Here is a 19,742-nt window from a genome sequence, read left to right on the forward strand (position 1 = left end):
TCCTTTTGCAAAAATCTGGTTTTGGAAACAGATCTCCCGTAAAACTCAGCCAAGCCAAGCGATCCTGTGACTGCGGTCAGGCTCACCGCCCCAGCCGCTCTGCGGGCCGCACAGGGCGTGGCCTTGGGTTAGGCAGGAGCTGCAAAGCCCAGGTGCCCAACAGATTATTTAACCCTGTAAGAAATAAAGCGAGCGGCCTGTGTATCTGCACGAAACACAACCCTCCCCTTTTGCAACTGGGTTCAGAAACGGGAGCGAGAGCAGTTTGTGCTGATACACCGGCCGGGCGCCAGAAACGGGGGCTCTACCCGCTCCCGCGGGGCAGGGGCGGCGCGGAGGAGCCCGGCGCCAACGGCCTGTAGGGGGCAGTACAGGCCCGGTCCCTGCGCGATGTGCCGCCTCCAGCCTCGCTGGGGTGTCCTTTGCCTCTGCCACAGCACCGCCTGGGCAGGGCGAGCAGACCCCGTCCCCTACGCCAACAACCGCGCACCGTGCGCAAACTGCGCATGCGCAAACTAAGTAAGAGGGTAAAAGGCACGACCGATCTCCGGTCGCTCGGTTTCCGCAGCGGACTGTCAAACGTAAAACGAACGCCTGCCTCCTTTGTTACGTCACGCGTATCCCGGCCCGCCTATCCAATCAGAAGCCGTTGTGTCGCGGCGCCAAACTGGAAAGGAGGGGGCGTGGTAGGAAAGGCGCAGGCCCCGCCTTCAGCCCGGGGACTGGAGTTCGGGCTCCCCGCGCCCCCTTCCGGGGCTTCCCTGTCACGTGGCAAGGGAGCGGCTTTTGCAGCGTAAGGGGCCGGGGGAGCTATGCCTAGTAGGAAGGTACTACCGGCCGGCGTGAGAGCGCGAGTTGTGCGGGGCGGCCGCGGGGCCTCCGTGCCGGGGCCCTGAGGGAGGGCGAGGGAGGACTGGAGTCAGTCTCGCAGTGATCTGGCGCCAGGGCCATGTTAGCTTCCGTTTGTACAGCGCCTAGCACAGTGGGCCTCATTCGGTACCGTTATTGGTTTGTTGTATAGGGGGCCCCTAGGTACATAAGGGAGCTTTGGTGCACAGGGTGTACGGGGCTGGTGAAATACAAATATTAAAGATCCAGGGGGAGCTAAATTGCATGGGCAGCTCAGCGTGGACCCCCTCCAGAGGAAGAGAAGAGAAAGCATTGTTTGCTATTTGAACGTCTTATACACAGGGCATGCACGCCTGTCAGTTTCCCCATTTGTAATATGGGGATAAAGATGCTGATGTCCTTTGTAAAGCACTTTGAGATCTACAGAAGAAAAGCAGTAGGCAAGAGCTGGCTATTACTGTGTTAGCTGCCTGCAGCATATTTGTCTTTAGAGAGGGATGGTGGACAAAAGTGAAGAACCCTAGCTGTTGTGGGATCTTTGGCATTTGCAGTGCCTATGCTTACTGTTAACCTCTGATAAGTTGTAGAGTGGTTTTACAAGAGAACTTGGAGCCATGGCCCCCTGAATTCTGATCATGGCATTATCATTAACAGACACCATACTTGTGCAAATGTGCACGTGCTTAACTTTAACTTCAGTTTCAGATGGTGTCTGTGTGTGGGCCTAAAGTTAAGCACATGCAGAAGTGTTTGCGGAATTGGAAAACAACTGACCGGCTGTCCCAATATGCTGCTAATGCCGTTGGCATAGCCCAGTGTCTCTCAAATTTTTTTACTGGTGACCCCTTTCACATAACAAGTCTCTGAGTGCGACTCCCCCCCCTCCCCCCTTATAAATTAAAAACACTTTAACACCATTATAAATGCTGGAGGCAAAGTGAGGTTTGGGGTGGAGGTTGACAGCTTGTGACCCTCCATGTAATACCTCATGACCCCCTGAGGGGTCCCAACTCCCAGCTTGAGAACCCCTGGCATAGCCAAAGTGTAACAGCATTTTGCCTGAAAATGATGGTTCTACTATATCAGGGGTTCTCAAACTTCATTGCACCGCAACCCCCTTCTGACAACAAAAACTACTACAAGACCACAGGAGGGGGGACCGAAGCCTGAGTCCACCTAATTCCCACTGCCCCGGGTGCGGGAGCCAAAGCTCAAGCCCCACTGCCTTGGGTGGGGAAGGGGTCAAAGCCAAAGCCCAAGGGCTTCAGTCCCAGCCAGGTGCCTGTAACATGAATCCTGCCACCCATGGCTGAATCCCTCAGGCTTCAGCCCCGAGCCCCAGCAAGTCTAAGTCAGGCCTGGTGACCCCATTAAAATGTGGTTGTGACCCACTTTGGGATCCTGACCCACAGTTTGAGAACTGCTGTACTATATGTTCCTTTCAGAGGTACTTAATGATCATGTCCAAATAGCAGACAGTCTTCTCCTGTCCCCCCCAACCCCGCATAGGTGTCCAGGTTAATACTTTTCCCCATCATAATAAACAAGTCTTGTAACATTTCCCTGGCCCTCTGTGTGGAAGCTGACTGTTCCCATGTTTAGGTCTAGAAAACTGCAGTGCTCACTAACCACCTGAGTGGATTTTCTTTTCTTTTATTGGAATCCACAGAAAAAAAAAATTCTTACAGGACAGAATATCATTCATCCGGAAGCTAAAACCTTGCAAAAAACTCTCCAGCTATAGGTCTCTCTTCTGGAATTTTAATATAGTTCTTCACATTTCCAGCCTCTCTCTCTGGTTGTGGCCAAGAGGGCTAATGCAATTCTTGGATGTATTAATAGGATAATATTAAGTAGGCCTAGAAAGAGTATATTTTCTCTGTATTGGCATTGGCGTGATTTCTGTTTGGATGTTGTGTCCAGTTTTGATGTCAACAAAGTAGGAGGTTGGTAATGTACCCTTAAATTTTATTTAAAGTGAATTTAGTAATGCTGTATTACACCATTGTGGGTTCAACTCTGGTGGCTACAGTATCAAGCTCAACAGAGTGAAAGTCACTTCTGCTACCTCCTTCAGATTTAGAGACGCTAGGAACCAGGGGCAGCTCCAGGCACCAGCGCTCCAAGCACGTGCCTGGGGCGGCAACCACGGTGGGCAGCGTGCCGGTCGCTGTGAGGGCGGCAGTCAGGCAGCCTTCGGCGGCATGCCTGCGGGAGGTCCGTTGGTCCTGTGGCTTCGGTGGCGCTTCGGCGGCGGGTACGCCAAAAGCGTGGGACTGGTGGACCGCCTGCAGGCATGCTGCCGAAGGCCCGCTTGACTGCCGTGCTTGGGGCGGCAAAAAACATAGAGCCACCCCTGCTAGGAACGCATAAAGACTGAGGATAGTGACCACACATACATTTATAAGTACCAGGTCTAGTCTGTTTTATTAATTTTATTAAAGTTACGATAAGGTTATGATTACCCAAGCGTATAGAAATCCTATTAAGTACTATACAAAAGTTACAAATATAGTTATACTCACATCCTTAGTTACACATCCTTAGTGATACTCTTAAGGTCTGATGACTGCCTTACCAATTAATCAGTAGGGGCATGGTTCCTGCTAGATTTTTTTTTTTCCCACAGGGAACTCATTTTACTTAGTTTGGAAGCCCTCTTTTATCTTGTGATTCTGACTATACCGAACAGTTGGTGCATGTGCATGAAGGTGTCCACCTTCTTTTACTTTATTTGTATTGTGTCCCCCCAAGAATATTGAGGTACCCTATTTTTCATATGTTGTGTATAGTTCCTTTTATACTTATTAGCATTGACAGACAACCTGTATCCTGCCACTAAGGCACATGTTAGAAAAAAATGTGCCTCTAGGGCATTTTGTGATCTAAAATAAATCTTGTGGCTAATTTTTCAAAATGCCACTAGTAATACATCTATTCCCATAATTCTGTGGCATAGGGTCATTCTTTGGTTGCTTACTTATGTCAAGCATTTCTTAAACCTATGGCCTAGTATTGCTAAGCCAAAATCTTACAGGCCTTACTTGTAGGCCTTGCATTTCAGCTCTACTTACTTAGAAGTGATAAGTGTATTAGATATCTAACTACTAATCAATCTTATACTTCTACAGTCTAAATCTATTTAGCATACAATGATTATATATAACATGACATTCACAATAAATGTCAATTACTTCATTTTATCATTCTACAGTAAATTGGAAAGGGTTCAGAGAAGAGCTATGAGAATGATTAAAAAATTGGAAAATGTCTTACAGTGAACATGCTGTTTACAGTCTGCTGAATAAAGAGATAGTTAAGGGGTGACTTGATCAGTCTTTAGGAAGGTACATGGGAACAGAAAATTAATAATGGTTAAAGCTAAGATTTTGTCTTGGTTATTTTTAGTAAAAGTTACAGACAGGTCACAGGCAATGAACAAAAATTCATGGAAGCTGTGACCTGTTTGTGAAGTTTGGTTCCATGGTTTTCCCCACCACCGTGGTGGCTGGGAGTGTGGGGCCGGTTTACCCTGCGCCCACAGCAGCTGGGAGCTGCAGGGTGATCATATTTACCAAAGACAAAATGGGACACCCCCAGCCGCTCACCCGAGGTGGCCCCCTCCCCTCCCTCCATGCGAGGCTGTCGTCTGTCGATGGAACCCTGAGGAGGGACACCTTAGGAGTCTGTCAGCTGTCATAAGAACATAAGAACAGCCGTACCGGGTTAGACCAAAGGTCCATCTAGCCCAGTATCCTGTCTACCTACAGTGGCCAATGCCAGGTGCCCCAGAGGGAGTGAACCTAACAGGCAATGATCAAGTAATCTCTCTCCTGCCATCCATCTCCATCCTCTGACAAACAGAGGCTAGGGACACCATTCCTTACCCATCCTGGCTAATAGCCATTAATGGACTGCACCTCCATGAATTCATCCAGTTCTCTTTTAAACGGTGTTATAGTCCTAGCCTGTCGCTGGAATTCTGCCAGGGCCCCGCTGGCTGCCAGCTCCAAAGTCCTGCAGCCCCTGGGGTTGAAGCAGAGAATTTCAGGGAGGTCTCTGGAAGTCATGGATTCTGTGACTTCCATGACCTCTGTGACATAAACGTAGCCTTACAAATGGTCTCTTCAACCTAGCAGAGGAAGGTATAACACAATCCAAAGGCTGGAAGTTGAAGCTAGGCAAATTCTCACTAGACATAAGACATGAGTGGTAGATTCTCCATCACTAGAAACTTTTAAATTAAGATTGGATGTTTTTCTGAAGGAGATGCTCTTGTTCAAACAGGAATTAATTCAGGGAAGTTTATGGCCTGTGTTATGCAGGAGGTCAGACCATAATTGATCAGTGATGGAATGAAATAGAGGATGGAATGAAATAGATTTTAAATAAAGAGCTAAGGAAGGGTGGATGGCACACAATAACAGGGAGGCTGTTCTAAGAGCAAGGGCAATAGTTTCATTCATCTGGAAAACAAAATTTTGACTATTCTGGAAGGGCTTAAGATGCAACCTTGCAGTTGAGTTTGAGGAAAAACAATTTTTTTATTAATAGTTGGTAGTTTTGATAAGTTAATTCCTTTTCAGAAACCCACTGGTACTCTATTTTTAGCCTCATGCACTGTATTGTGTGCTTGTGTGTGTGGGTTTTGGGCACCAAGGGGAAAATAAAGGTGTGCAGATTAACTGCCATACTAGAGTTTTAGTTTTGCTTCCCTCCCATCTTCCCCTCCCACTCCCAACATCAAAGGTCTCTTCTAACTCTGAAGGTATTCTGGTGATCTTAAGTTGTGACCTGCACAGGGCACCCTACCTTTACCCTTTCATGGGATCAGGGCATAACCTGGTTAATTAATTTAGGCACCCCTACCTTTTCTTAGTACCTAGGGCTCAGGGCAAAAGGCACCTGCCCTTATCCAGTTCCTAGGGCTCAGGGCGTAATCTTCTGCAGTTTGCAGGTCCTTTTACCAATGAAAGAGCCTTACACGGTAATATCCATAACCTCTATTTATTAACAGTTACCAAAACGGAATACGCTCGCTACGCTTACAATGCTCACCACTCCCAATAAGGCAGACAAACTTTTCTTGGTGGCCAGTCAAGATTAGATCATCCAGGGCACCAGCTTCTGCACAGTGTGATTGCCAGGGTGTTGAAGTCTAACAGCTTTGATCTTGGGCTGTGTCCTGGAGTTAGGTTTCAAAGAACTTCCTTTTGGACCCAAGTTTATATAGTTAAAACTTGTGTCCTCCTTAGCTATACCTTAACCAATCATTTAAAACTAAAATACCACAAGATTGTATTTTTCACCACTCCTAGCCCACTACAAAACGATTCTTTAACTCATGATTGCGCGGCACCTTAGTTTAATTAAATCTCGCAAAATTAGTTATGCAACAGACAAACAATGAAAGAATCAGACAGAGACCATACAGATAAAACATAGAGAAGTAGGGGTCATAAAGGCAAAACAATAGGAGTATAGACTTCATAATCACGACTGTTGATAAGTGGTTCCTTGCCAGACGGAATACAATCAAACAACGTTTTCTTTAACCATCTTAAGAGCTGTTTCTTTATCTGGTGATGGTGGATGCCATTCGGACGGGAGCGCCGCCTTAACACCCCGATATCACATTGTTTTGATGCAATGTGAGGATGTGACTCTGCTTCTTAGCTTATGGCTGCCGCTGTCCTACTGCGGCTGCTGCTGCTTACTGCAGAAAAGGGCTTCAGACCTTACAAAGTACTGGTGGATTGTATCTAGATTTTATAAAATATTTGGTCCTTAATACAGACATTGCTGCTATGAATTTGGGAAGGACTTCTATTGGAATATTTATTCCCGGTTAAGGATGGGGGGAGGGAGAGAGAGAAGATTTAGGCACTTAACATTTAAGATAATTTAATTAAATTTTTGTTTATAAAACAGTGACCTGGATATCCCGTGTACAATCTAAAACTGTAATTATTCCAAACTCATAGTTTCATAGGGTTTAAGGCCAGCAAAGACTGTTATACAGGAGCTCAGACTAGATCTATCTCAAGCAATTACATTTTGCCCAGCTATCTCAATATTAAGACCAAATACTTTGGTTAGACCAGGTCCACGCTGTAGACTTACGTTGGTATAACTACATTGCTTGTGGGTGTAAAAAATCCACACCACTGAGCAACGTGGTTATACCCCAGCATAGATAGTGCTGTGTCAACAGGAGGGCTTCTTCCATCAACAGAGCTCCCGAAGTTCTCACGGGTGAATTAACTGCTGACAACTCTCTGTACAACTTCAGAGTACTGGTCCACCCCTTCTGGTGTCCTCTCTCCAGCTGTGGACGATCTCTGATGCTTCAGAGGAGGGTGGGAGGGTTGGGAGGAGATGGAGACAAACAAAGCAACCTAGTTACATCTGGACAATTGTGCATTGGGTGAAAAAAATCCTTTGGCCTGGTCCACACTAACCCCCCACTTTGAGCTAAGATACGCAACTTCAGCTACGTGAATAACGTAGCTGAAGTCGAAGTACCTTAGTTCGAACTTACCGCGGGTCCAGACGCGGCAGGCAGGCTCCCCTGTCGACTCCGCGTACTCCTCTCGCGGAGCAGGAGTGTCGACGGCGAGCACTTCCGGGATCAATTTATCGCATCTAGACAAGACGTGATAAATCGAACCCAGAAGATCGATTGCTCACCGCTGGACCCGGAGGTAAGTATAGACGTACCCTTTGTGTCCCCTGCAAGTGACCAGATGAAGCATGAGATTTGATTACAGTTAAGGCTCTGTGTTTGTCATGGATTCCGTGTCTTCTGCAGCAGCCCTGTGCGGCTGGCCCAGGAGCCGCCTGAGCAGCTCAGGCAGCCCCCGGGCCAGGTGCACTGGCTGCTGCTGGGGCAGTCTCGGGGGGGGGGGTGGCTTTGCCCCCCAGCAACAGGAGTTTGGGTGTGGGAGGGTCAGGGCTTGGGGTGTGGGGTGGTGCTTACCTTGAGGGGGGGCTCCCCTCTCTCAGCTCCCTTAGATCTAATTGGAGCTGCAGAACCGGGGCAGAGCGGAAGAAGCAACTGGAGCTAGGGAGCTGCAGTCGCCGCTTTCCAGGAGCTGGGTAGGGAGCCCAGCCCAGCATCTGCGGCGCCCCCCAGGCTGCGACTCGCCCCCCTCCCCCTGAGCACCTGTGCCCCCTCACCAGCACCCATGGCACCCCCCCAAGCACCTACGCCCCTCTCATCAGCACTGTGGTGCCTCCCCCAATTCCCCCCCCCCCCACGTTTTAGTCAGGGGTATTTTTAGTAAAAGTCATGGACAGGTCACGGGCCATGAATTTTTGTTTATTGACCGTGACCTGTCCATGACTTTTACTAAAAATATTTGTGACTAAAACGTAGTCATTATCTTAATGAAGAATTGCAAGTTTTATGGACATACTCAGGCACAGTGGGCAATTCTGTTCTTCCCAGGGCCCATGAAGGAAGGGAACTTGTAGAGTCATGAATTACAAGGCCAGATAAGACCACCATGAACATCTAGCCTGACTCCCTGCACACAAACCTCATAGAATTTCTCCCAGAGTTCTATTAAAGCAGTCTTTTACAAAGATAGCTAGTCCTATCTTAAAGATTGTATGATGGTGAGCCAACCACTCCCTTGGTGAGCTGTTCCGATGTTTAATTACCCTCAGCTAGGAAATTGCATCTTATTTCAAGGATAAATTTGTCTAACTTCAACTCCCAGCCACTGGATCTTGTCAGCAACATTGAAAAGCTTCCCACTGTCAGGTGTGTTTTTCAGCTTGTAAGTACCGCTACACAGTGATCAAATCACCTCTCATCTTTCTTTTGATGAGCTGAATAAATTGAGCTCCTTAAACCTCACATCATAAGGCTTGTTTTACAGCCCCTGGATAATTTTTGTGGCCTTCTTTTCAATTATCTTCAGTATACCCACATCCTTCTTGAAACATGGATCTTAGAACTGGACTCAGTGTTCTTACCAATGCTTCGTACCAGGGCATTGTACTTGATATACTTTTATATGTACAGGGATTGCACTAACTCTTTTTACCACAGTATAATTCTGAGAGCTCTTGCTGAGATGATTATCTCTGACACCTAAATCTTTCTCTGAATTATTGCTTCTAAGGTAGTATCCTGTGAGTATAACCTGTGTTATTGATGCCCAAATGTATTGCTTTGCATTTGGCTGTATTAAAATTAATTTTTTTGGATTGTGACCATTAACCAGGCAATTCAGATAATTCTGTAACAGTAACCTGTCGTCCTCATTATTTACTACTCTGCTATCTTTATCATCTGTAAACTTTACCAGCAAAGATTTTGTATCCTCTAGATAATTGATACAATTGTTAAATGTCATTGGACCAAGAGTCAATCCCTGAGGAACTCTACTAGAAACAGCCCTATCAATTGGTATCTCTCTACTAACAGCTACATTTTGAGATCTGTCAGCCAGTTTTAATCCATCTAATGTGTACTCTAATTCCATATAATGCAAGTTTTTAATGAGTGTCATATAGTATGGAGTGAAATGCCTTGGAGAAATCCAAGTATACTGTATCATCAGTTATCTTTATCAAATAGATTTGTAATCTTATCAAAAACACAGCAGTTTTGTGTGATAAGATGTATCCTTCATGGGGTCATGTTGGCTAGCATTAATTATATTTTAGCTTCTAATTCTCTGTTGATGGAGTCCTGAATTAACCACCCCATTATTTTATCTGGGATTGACGTCAGGCTAATCTGTCTATAGTTCCCTGGGTCATCCCTTTTACCCTTTTTAAATATTGGAACTACGTTGACAGTCCTCCAATCCTCTGGAAGTTCCCCCGTTTTCCAAGATTTGTTAAAAATTAACACTAGTAGTTCAGAGAACTCCTCAGATAACTTCCACTCAAGAGTCTTAAAGGAACTATCAGGGCCTGTTGATTTGAAAATGTTTAAGTTTAACAGATGCTATCTCATATCTTCCATTGTTACAGATGATAAACTTTCTATTCCATCCACCACATCGTATGAGATGGTTACATCCTCTTGCTTCATTCCAAATTCAGAACAGAAATAGCTATTTAATATTTCTGCCTTTTTCTACTTCACTGTTTACAGTTTTATTATCTGTATTTAGCAATGGATCTATACTTGACCTGTCACCTGGGATTTTTCTTGTTTCTAATATGTTTTTAAAATGCCTTCTTATTATCTTTAACCCAATTGGCCATTGATATTTCATTTATTCCTTCCCTTCTCTGTTGCCTACATTTTTTTTTAATTTGTATTTATTGTCATTTACGTCTCCTTTTTTCCATTCTGTATATATACCCTTTTTCTGTCTTATTGCCACTTCCACATCTCCTTTTAACAATGATGGTTTCTTGCCCAGCATAACTTTTTTTGTGTCTGTGGAATCATGGCTTTTTGGGCATGCGGTAGGATATTTATCTTGAAACAGATTAATATAATCCAAATACTCTCATCTGATGATGATCATCACAACTTTGTTGTTGGTGAGATGAGAGCACTTTTCTCTTGAAATCCCAAGCAGCACTGGTATTTAGTAATAATAATATTTTGCATTTAAAGGGCTTCATTGTTCTAGGTGCCTTACAGACATGAAGATGTGATTGTAGAATTCTTGGTGCCGCAATCTTAAACCCCAATTCTGCATTGTAAAATGAGTGTGCCGACTAATGAAACCATGGCGAGCTCCACTGGGTCTCTGCAAATGCAGTAGGCTGCCCTTTCATTGTACACTGCCGAGTGAGGGCATAAGTGCCTAGTCCTGCCAACTCTTGATTGCATAATTAGTCCTTACCTATGCAAGTGACCCATTGATTTCACTGGGGCTGCCTGTATGAGTAAAAGTTTACAGTGTCAGGTCTTAAGCATGTGTTGAGAAATGGCTTCATCTGAGGAGTCTAATTTACATTTGGCAGAAGTCCTTGGTTTCAGTGGTCAAAATAAGATTATGAACCTATTGTTGTATGTAAAGTTGTCTATATTGAATTTCTTATGTAATTTGTATCTCTTCAAAGGATTTAAAAACCATAGTCTTCAAAAATATTGATTTTAAATCTTCAGGCTCCCAAGATCTTAATTCTGTTTTTTGGATAGCCTGGTAAAAATTGAGACCCCATTAATCTATGTATACCTAAAGTATCACTTCACTCCCCCTATGAGCTTGTTCATTCTGGTACAAACTTTAAAGTGACACAAACAACTTTAAATCACAGTTCTCTGAAATATATTTAAACTTACTAGTGTTACAAACAACACCTAAGATAACTGGGAGGGGAGGATAACTTATCTTTTCGCTTTTTGCCTCTGGTTAGTTTACTTAGTGCATTATGACAGCAGGTGCAGTATATTATGTGTTACTGTTTTTGTTTGTTTGTTATTTAACATATATAATATTACCATGCCGGGGATGGCATGGTATTTACCAGAGGTGAGTTTTCTAGGTAAAATCATGAGAACTAATTAGTATGAGTTTACGGCATTTTCTATTTTAAAAATTGTTTCATTAATGCGCATCACATTACGCTTAGTTTTAATTAAACATTCAAATTAGCTACATAAGACTTCTAGATTAATTTAGGGTTGTACAAAGAAAAAGTAAAACCCAGTAGGCATAAAACTAATATATGTAATTATAATACTGAACATCAGAATGTCTGTATACAGTTTGGTTGAGTATTTTCTCATGTAAGTTATACATATCATGACTCATATTTCAGTTTTCAATATTCTATAAACAAATGAAACATTTTTGAATATATGAAAATGACAATAATGCAGTGTTGTAGGCTTGAAACATTAAGCAATCAGAAGCATGCAGAGTTGCAGACTACCTGTCCAGGTCCATTTGGCCATGCAGCATTCTGTAGCAGAAGGCCAACTTTCATTTGGTGGGTAAACTGACTCCGTTCTTCAGTCTTGAATGGATGTATTCAAAGTTTGAAAAAAATTATTCCATGCTTGCTGAACATTTTGGACACTGATGCAATTATTTCCCCCGATTTCCTGATTTAAACCAGGTTTAAGACAGTATCTACAGTGCTCTCTGTTAAACTAGTTTTTCCTGAGAAATTGCCAGCCCTGTGCCCATAGATCTTGATCAGGATTGGGGCCTTATGTTGGGCACTGTACAAATGTGGATAGGAATTTTTCACACCATAGTAAGTTGAGAACCTAAAAGTCCTGAAAAGTTTGGGTTTTCCCCCCCTCTTTCATGTAGCACAGGGGTCGGCAACCTTTCAGAAATGGTGTGCCGAGTCTTCATTTATTCACTCTAATTTAAGGTTTTGCGTGCCAATCATACATTTTAACGTTTTTTAGAAGGTCTCTTTCTATAAGTTTATAATATATAACTAAACTATTGTTGTATGTAAAGTAAATAAGGTTTTTAAAATGTTTAAGAAGCTTCATTTAAAATTAAATTAAAATGCAGAGCCCCCCAGACCGGTGGCCAGGACCCGGGCAGTGTGAGTGCCACTGAAAATCATCTCGTGTGCCGTTTTCGGCACGTGTGCTATAGGTTGCCTACCCCTGATGTAGCAACATGGCAAGAGAAGTATTTTTAAGAAAAATGTGATTGTAAAACCACAGGCTAGTAGAACAGGGACTCAAATGGGGGCAGGAGCAGTGTAGTACTTTTCATTGCTTCTAACTTTTTAAAAAAATATTGGCTAAATTGAAATTTGACAATATTCCCTCTTGGTTGTGCAGTGACTTAGCTCGAATATCCCCAGGAAGCTGTATGTTATCCTTTCTAGAGAAGTGAGAGGCTAGCCTTGCATGGCTGCAGTCCTGTAACACCTTTTGTAGGCCATAACTTGTGTCAGAAAAATTCAGTATGCAAAACTGCAGCTAGAATTTTCAAAAGCGCTTAACTACCAATCAGACACCAAAACAACAAGCCACAGTTTCCAAAGAGTTCAGCACATAAGTTTTCAATAAAGCTTAATATCCAGTCCCTAGCTATGTGTGCTGAGCACTTGAAAGTCTGCTTCTGCACTCTTTCAAAAATATGGCTCTCAGGACCTGACTGCTACCCTTCCTTAATGAGTAATCCCTTTGAGAACTCTTGATGTCACTGTTGATAACAGAATAATGAGTTGCAAGATCAGGCCCTGATGGCTGCATTTTTGAAATCGCTCAGAGGCAGACTTTCAAGTGCTCAACACTCATAACTGGAGATAAGGTTTTCAACAGAGCTTAGCACCCAGTGTACTAAACTTTTTTGAAACTGTGACCACTCATTTTGGTGATCTTGTCATCCTTTCTTCTGTGACTGATTGCTTCTATTCACAGTCAAGGTCAGGCTATGGGAACTAGAACTGAAAAGGTGATTACCTTACTTTTTCAGTGGGACAGCTCACAGAGTTAAGTACTACTCAGAGTGAATATAGGTGGGAGAATTAGACACTCTGTGAGGGCTTGTCTACACTACCAAGTTTTGTCAACAAAACTTATGTCGACACCCAAAAGTCAACAAAACAAAAAGCGACAAAGGGTGTTCACACTTGCTCCCTCTGTCGACAGATCATGTCCACATTGGGGACACCATCATTGACAGGGTGAGCATTGCACCATGAGTATGTATCCCACAGTGCAGTGTTGTGGGAAGGAAGAGCTGATCACTGTGCATCTTGGGCTTCTCTGTGGGTTCTCCTACAGCCCCCTCAGCTCCGAGAGCAGCATCATGAGTAGCTCTGTGAGCTCTCCATGCTGAGGAATGGCAAAGCAGCACAGCAGTCTGTCCCCGTCTGCCTGCTGCTGTGTTCCTAGTGCCGTGCAGAACAGGAGCATTCCAATGATTTGCCCTTTGTTTGTTCAAACAGAACAGCACACATACTTCCAGGAGCTTTGAAAGGGGAGGGGCGCATGCCTGAGTGTAGCAGAGATCAAAACACTGAGCAGAGCAATCAGGGCAGGCATTGTGAGATCCTGGCATAAGCCAGTTCTGTGGACAAAACAATCAGCAGTGTCTACACTGACTCTTTATGGATAATAAAGGGAGGGGAAAAGACAAGTCTCTCGTAGGGGTGGGAGTTTTTTGTCACCAAAACTGGGCGTTTTTTGCTACAAAAGTCCCATTGTAGTGTGTACCTCTTGCTTTTTGTCACCAAAAAGCAGTTTTTGGCAACAAAACTTGGTAGTGTAGACAAGGCCTGAGTAATCCTTATGCAAGTAGTTCTGCTAACTTCAGTGGGATTGTTTGCTAACAATTTACTTGGCACGAGTAAAAGTTTGCAGAATTGGGTTCTTGTTTTGACACTAGCAGCATTGGAGTTCTATATTAAGGGTTATTCAACCATTCTGCCTCATGCTTGATCCTGATTACATTCTGACTTGGTTGTGTTTAATCATTATGTACTTGCTGAATTTTCAGTTCTTGCTCTTATAGACTGGCTGACCATTTACCTCACTGGAAATGATCATAAGAGTGATGGCTGCAGGATTAGCTTCTAAATCGGTTACACAGGGGGACCGAATATGATTCCACTTAAATAAATGGCAGTACGACCTTTTACTTCAATAGAAGGAACAATCCCAGAGACAGAATCGAATGCCTTTCTGAATGGAAGGCAGCAAATATTTTCCATTAAAGAAAGCCATCAAACATAAGCACTTTCTCTGTTTTTTTTAATGTATGTATTCAGAGGCCATCTTTTGTCTTCAGAAGTTCTGTTCATTGTACTGATTTTTTTAACATAATTTTTTGAGCTGTAATAAAATTTGATTTTATGAAGAACACATTGCGTCTTTTAAATTTAGCTCTCTTGAGCCTGATTCAGTGACTTTTCATGCCAGATGTTCTGTTTCTTTATGCATAATGTTCACAAATTACGCAAGACGTTATTGATGTGTCCAATTTTCATGCCAGAGAGAAAAATAACTAATTTTATTGCAATTTTGTGACTAAAGAATAAGAGAATTCACTGTTGCTGCTGTATTTCTTTTGGGTACAATGTGTCCTCAGGATTAACTTTGTTACAGATATTTAGAATGGGGTGAAAACAGGGAGAAACTGGACTCTTAAACTACTATTTTAATTCTCATTTGTTTTCACCTGTCTTAAAATCTGAATCAGACTGGGGTGGGGAGGAAAGAAACAAAACCATTAAAATTTCCCAGTCCTGTAGCCTTTCATATATATATATATATATAACACACACCTTGGGCAGAGTTCTGAGGGCCTAGGAACTAGATCTCTTTAATTTAGTGATCATTCCAGGGGCTGCAAAACTAAAACAATTACAAGTTGTTGTACTAACTTGTAGCAAGATATGTGTTAAGACCCTAGTGTAGACAGGGCAATATGAATCTTAATCTATGATAGCTGTTAAGGGTCAGCCCTACTATAGAGAGCAGTATGACTACACCGCAATAAAGGACCCATGGTTGGCCTGGGTCAGCTGACTTAGACTTGTGGGGCTCAGGCTGCAGGGCTATAAAATTGCAGTGTAGAGATTTGGACCTGGACTCTGAGACCCTGCAAGAGGTCTCCGAGCCTGGTCCCGGACCCAAATGTCTGCACTGCAGTTTTATAGCCCTGCAGCCCCAGCTCGAGTCAGCTGATCCAGGCCAACTATGGCTGTGTCTCCGATCTTTTATTGGAGTGTAGACGCACCCTAAGATTTCTCTCAACTGGCATGTTAAAACTACAACTTGCCTTCTCTATTTTAGCGTATATGTTTTAAAACACATCTTTTCTTCCTATTGTAGACATGGCCTCTGCATATACCCTAACTACCTCTCTGGGGAGAGCAGAGTATGCTTTATAAAGTAGCAGTTATACTGCATAGTCTCATTCTTGCATGCTACTCCCTACTCAACCATGAAGTACCAACCACCTCTTCTTCTTCTGCTCTTACAGCTTCCCTACTCCATTGTATTTTTATTTTCTTCCCCCCGTGCTACATATCAGATGAAAGCATAGGGGTTCTGTGTGCCAGGATACTTAATTAGAAATTCAAGGACAATGTGACCAAGACATTTCATAGCAAGCAGTGTACCTCTTTCTCTAGTTTTATAAAAAGCACATCAAATTCAGTTATAAAAATGGATTAAGAATGCTGTTTTACAAAACCCTTCTTGGCTTTTGTTTTTAATCTGGCATCTCAAAAACAGTTGATTGTAAACTCTTGAGTAAATTGTAATGTTCGTGCTGGGAGGATGGCATGGAGACAGAATTTAATTAAAAAATAGAAATTTTCCTCTTTGGCAACAGAAACTTTAGATTAACTGCATTTTGATTTCCCATGATTACCTTTTTCTCTCTAATTACCAGAAGCCATCAGGACTACAAAAATCAAACTTTCTTTTTCCCAATAATACTTTATACCAATATGTTCATATACTTGTTTAAAGGGTTGTGAAAATAACTAATCCTCTTTCTTGTTAGCTGTAAAAGATTGTTTTTAACATTGAAAGTAACAATTAGATAGACTTATTCTAAGGAGCATAAGACTGAGAAAAGCAGCAGAACTGCATCCCTCTTAAACCATGTCTACATTAGGAAATCTTACAGACCTTTCCACTTGTGGAAGCCTTACTGTAGACAGGGGTGCTGGGGCTGATTCTGTTTTTCACCATTATGGTAAAATGCTGGAAACTGCTGGTACCTGCCTCCTTTACACCAAGGTTCACGCAGCTGGGGATGCATTTGTAAGATTCACTAATACAGACAGTCTTCCAGCACATGGGAAATCAAAATGCAGTTAATCTAAAATTTCTGTTGCTGAAGATGAGAATTTCTATTTGGTAATCAAAAAGTATAAAAATTACTTTGACTGTCTTTTAAAAAGTATTGTTACAAAGAGATGATTTCCTGCTATTTACTGGCCAACACCAATATTGTGATGCTGCATAAAATTTGCATTTGTCGGGGCTTATGGATGATGATGTCTATTCTAGGTAATGGCACAAACTAAACCAATATAATTAGTTTTTAAATCAACATAAGACAGTCCACAAACAAAGCTGCACCAGTTTTACTATAATTATTTAAGATAAACTGGTACAACTTCTGTGTGTAGAGGAGTCCATTATGTGTTGTGCCTGAAATGCCATGTTGATTTCTAGTCACATTAAAAGTGAAATCCTCAGATCAGGCTACTCGTGGTGCTCAGCATTGCTATGTGGTTTCAGTTACTGGTCTCTCTCATCTTGCTAGGTGTTCTAGGAAGCAAATGAAAGTGGCTTTTGTTACACAAAAGCAGCTACTCTATCTGATTAAAGGAGTGATAGTGACTGGCTGTCCAGTTCTTGGTTGAAAGAATCATGGCTTCAGAATGCATATTGAGGTTTGGATGTGTAAAATGAAGGGAATATCACAGCCCTGTTGATAAATGTGGAGAACCCTTTTCCCCTTCAACAACGTGGTGAAGTGATGAAGGGTCTTGTTCTTCTGTCCTTGAAGTAAATGGGAGTTTTGCCTTTAAGTTGATGGAAGCAGGCCCACAGTGTAGCATTTTATGGGCCTGATGTTATCCTTACTAATGTGGGTAGTCCTAAGTGTGAGTTGAAGGCTTAGACCCTGTGCCATTTCTGCTGGCTCCATAAAGATATTGAGCAGGAGGATTGATCGTTGTGGGATTTCACATGTGAGGACCTGGAGAGGGAGGAGCAGGAGCATATCATGATTGACTGAGCTCTGAGATGAAAGATTCAAGTCATCTTGATGTGAGTTTCTGGCTTAGAACAGAGTGGTCTGTGTGTTTGCTCAGCGTGTAAGCTTAGTGCTCTGCACTCTGTGATGGCTCCCTGTTTAGAACCAGGACACAATGGAAAGTTTTGCTTCACATCTTCAAAATCTTCCATAGAATTATCTGTGGGTACATTTTCACTTAAATGATAATGATCTTCTGTGACAGCTTCCTTTCTGTGTAAATAGCAACTTCAGGAGAGAACCTTATGGGTTGCTGTCTCAGCAAATCTGGAACTCACTCCTAGAAAGTGTCAGGATGATCATGAGCTTTGCTGCCATCAGGAAAAATTGCAAAGCCCACTTGTTACATGTAATCTTTCCACAATACAGCAATTACAAAAATAAATAAATCCAAGCCCTGTTGGCTGTAGGGAAGAGAGATAGATATATTGTGTTCACTTCAGAATTTTGGAAAGCATTTAAATACATGATTATGGGCGCCATGAGAACTAGCTAGATAAATACATGTCAAAGGCTGCATATATACTTCTAATGACCTTTTTGGTATACTATATACCAGGGGTGGGCAAACTTACTGGCCCTGCGAGCCACATACGACAATCTTCAGAAGTTTGAGAGCTAGGGCATATCTGTCAGGAGCTGGGGGTTGGGGCTTCAGCCCCGCTCCTCTTGAAGCCCCGAGCCCTGGCAGGTGCGCCCTGCTGGGCTGAAGCCCCTACTGCACCACCCCGCTGCAAGGCAGAAGTCCCGAGCTTCCACCCCCTATCCCCCAGTCTGATAGATGGAGAATGGAGGGGCGGGGCGGGGGGTCTCCATGAGCCGCACTTTAATGGTAAAAGAGCCACAGTTTGGCCACCTTGGTATATACTGTAGGACAGGGGTTCCCAAACTTGGTTCAGGGTAAGCCTCAGTAGCTGCAGTTCGCGGTTCCCGGCCAATGGGAGCAGCAGGAAGCGGCGTGGGCCAGGCCACTGCTTCCCACAGCTCCCATTTGCCGGGAACGGCGAACTGCGGCTGCCGAGAGCTGCAAGCGGCTGTACCTGCGGACGCTCTGGTAAACAAAGTGTCTCGTGGCCTGCCAGGGGCTTACACTGAACAAGCCATGAACCAAGTTTGGGAACCCCTGCTGTAGGATTTATAACATTTTTCCTGTAGTTTTGAAATAAAGAACGTTTTATGTCTGCGTTTAACTCTACAGTAGACTCCTGACTGGCATCACATGTACCAATTCAGAGATAGTCTGAGTAATTCTTAATGATTCATAGGAATATGAGTAACTTAAAAATAAGTATAACTTGTAAACTGCTGTGAAATTCTAAAGACATTGGATGTGCCAATATATGCTACTTACATCAGCAGTTCTCAAACTCTAATACCTGCTGTACCATATCTAACATTGAACAATAATGGGCATACGACCTTCATAACATCAATTGATTGTGGTCCATGTGCCACCAGTGGTATGCGTACGACAGTCTCAGAAATGTTTATGTAGATTAACCATTATTTTTAAAGGTGGAAGGCATCACTATGATGCTCTAGTCTGCCCTGCATAATACAGAATTTCACTCAGTTCCTGTAGTGGAGGGAATTACTTAATCATTAAATGCATTGCCCTTAGTCATTCCTGTTTAAAATAAGCAGAAAATGCTATATGATTGCAAGTGTTCAGGGACTTCAGTTTCCCATCTCAAAGATTAATAAATTCCAAGGCCAGAAAGGACCATTGTGAAAATCTAGCCTGACCTGTATAATGCAGGCCATAGAACTTCCCCAATATAGTTCCTTTTGAACTAGAGCATATCTCTTTAATTTAAAAAAAAAAAAAAAAAAGTCAAATGGCCAGTGATGGAGAATCCACCATGACCTTTGGTAAATTGTTCCAATGTTTAATTACCCTTACTGTCTTATTTCAGTCTGAATTTGTCTAGCTTCAAATTCCATCCATTGGATCTTGATATACCTTTGTCTGATATAGTTGATAATGGGCTTCTCAGTGTATGTTCCCTATGTCGTTACTTACAGACTGATCGAGAGGTACCCCTTAACCTTTTCTTTGTTAAGCTAAACAGATTGGGCTCCTTGAGTCTATCACACTTAACGCATATTTTCTACTCCTTTAATCATTCTCCTGGTTCTTTTCTGAACCCCTTCCAATTTATTGAAAAGCAGAAATTACAATTCTTTGGTAAGTATTCAAACCAAAGTGGT

General features: G+C 42.9%; 1 protein-coding gene across 2 annotated transcripts in view; it reads left to right on the forward strand.

Annotated features, from left to right (window-relative positions):
• Positions 1 to 684: 684 nt before the first annotated feature.
• The window catches only part of SPIDR (scaffold protein involved in DNA repair), a 317,639-nt gene continuing 298,581 nt past the window's right edge, over positions 685 to 19,742 (forward strand). For both annotated transcript variants that reach the window (XM_034762891.1, XM_034762893.1), the window contains exon 1: positions 685 to 827. In XM_034762891.1, the coding sequence (XP_034618782.1) occupies positions 813 to 827 (15 nt within the window). In that variant the 5' untranslated portion in view covers positions 685 to 812. The remainder of the gene's footprint in view (positions 828 to 19,742) is intronic.

This window comes from Trachemys scripta, chromosome 2 (genome assembly GCF_013100865.1).
Source record: "Trachemys scripta elegans isolate TJP31775 chromosome 2, CAS_Tse_1.0, whole genome shotgun sequence".
Taxonomy (NCBI): domain Eukaryota; kingdom Metazoa; phylum Chordata; order Testudines; family Emydidae; genus Trachemys; species Trachemys scripta.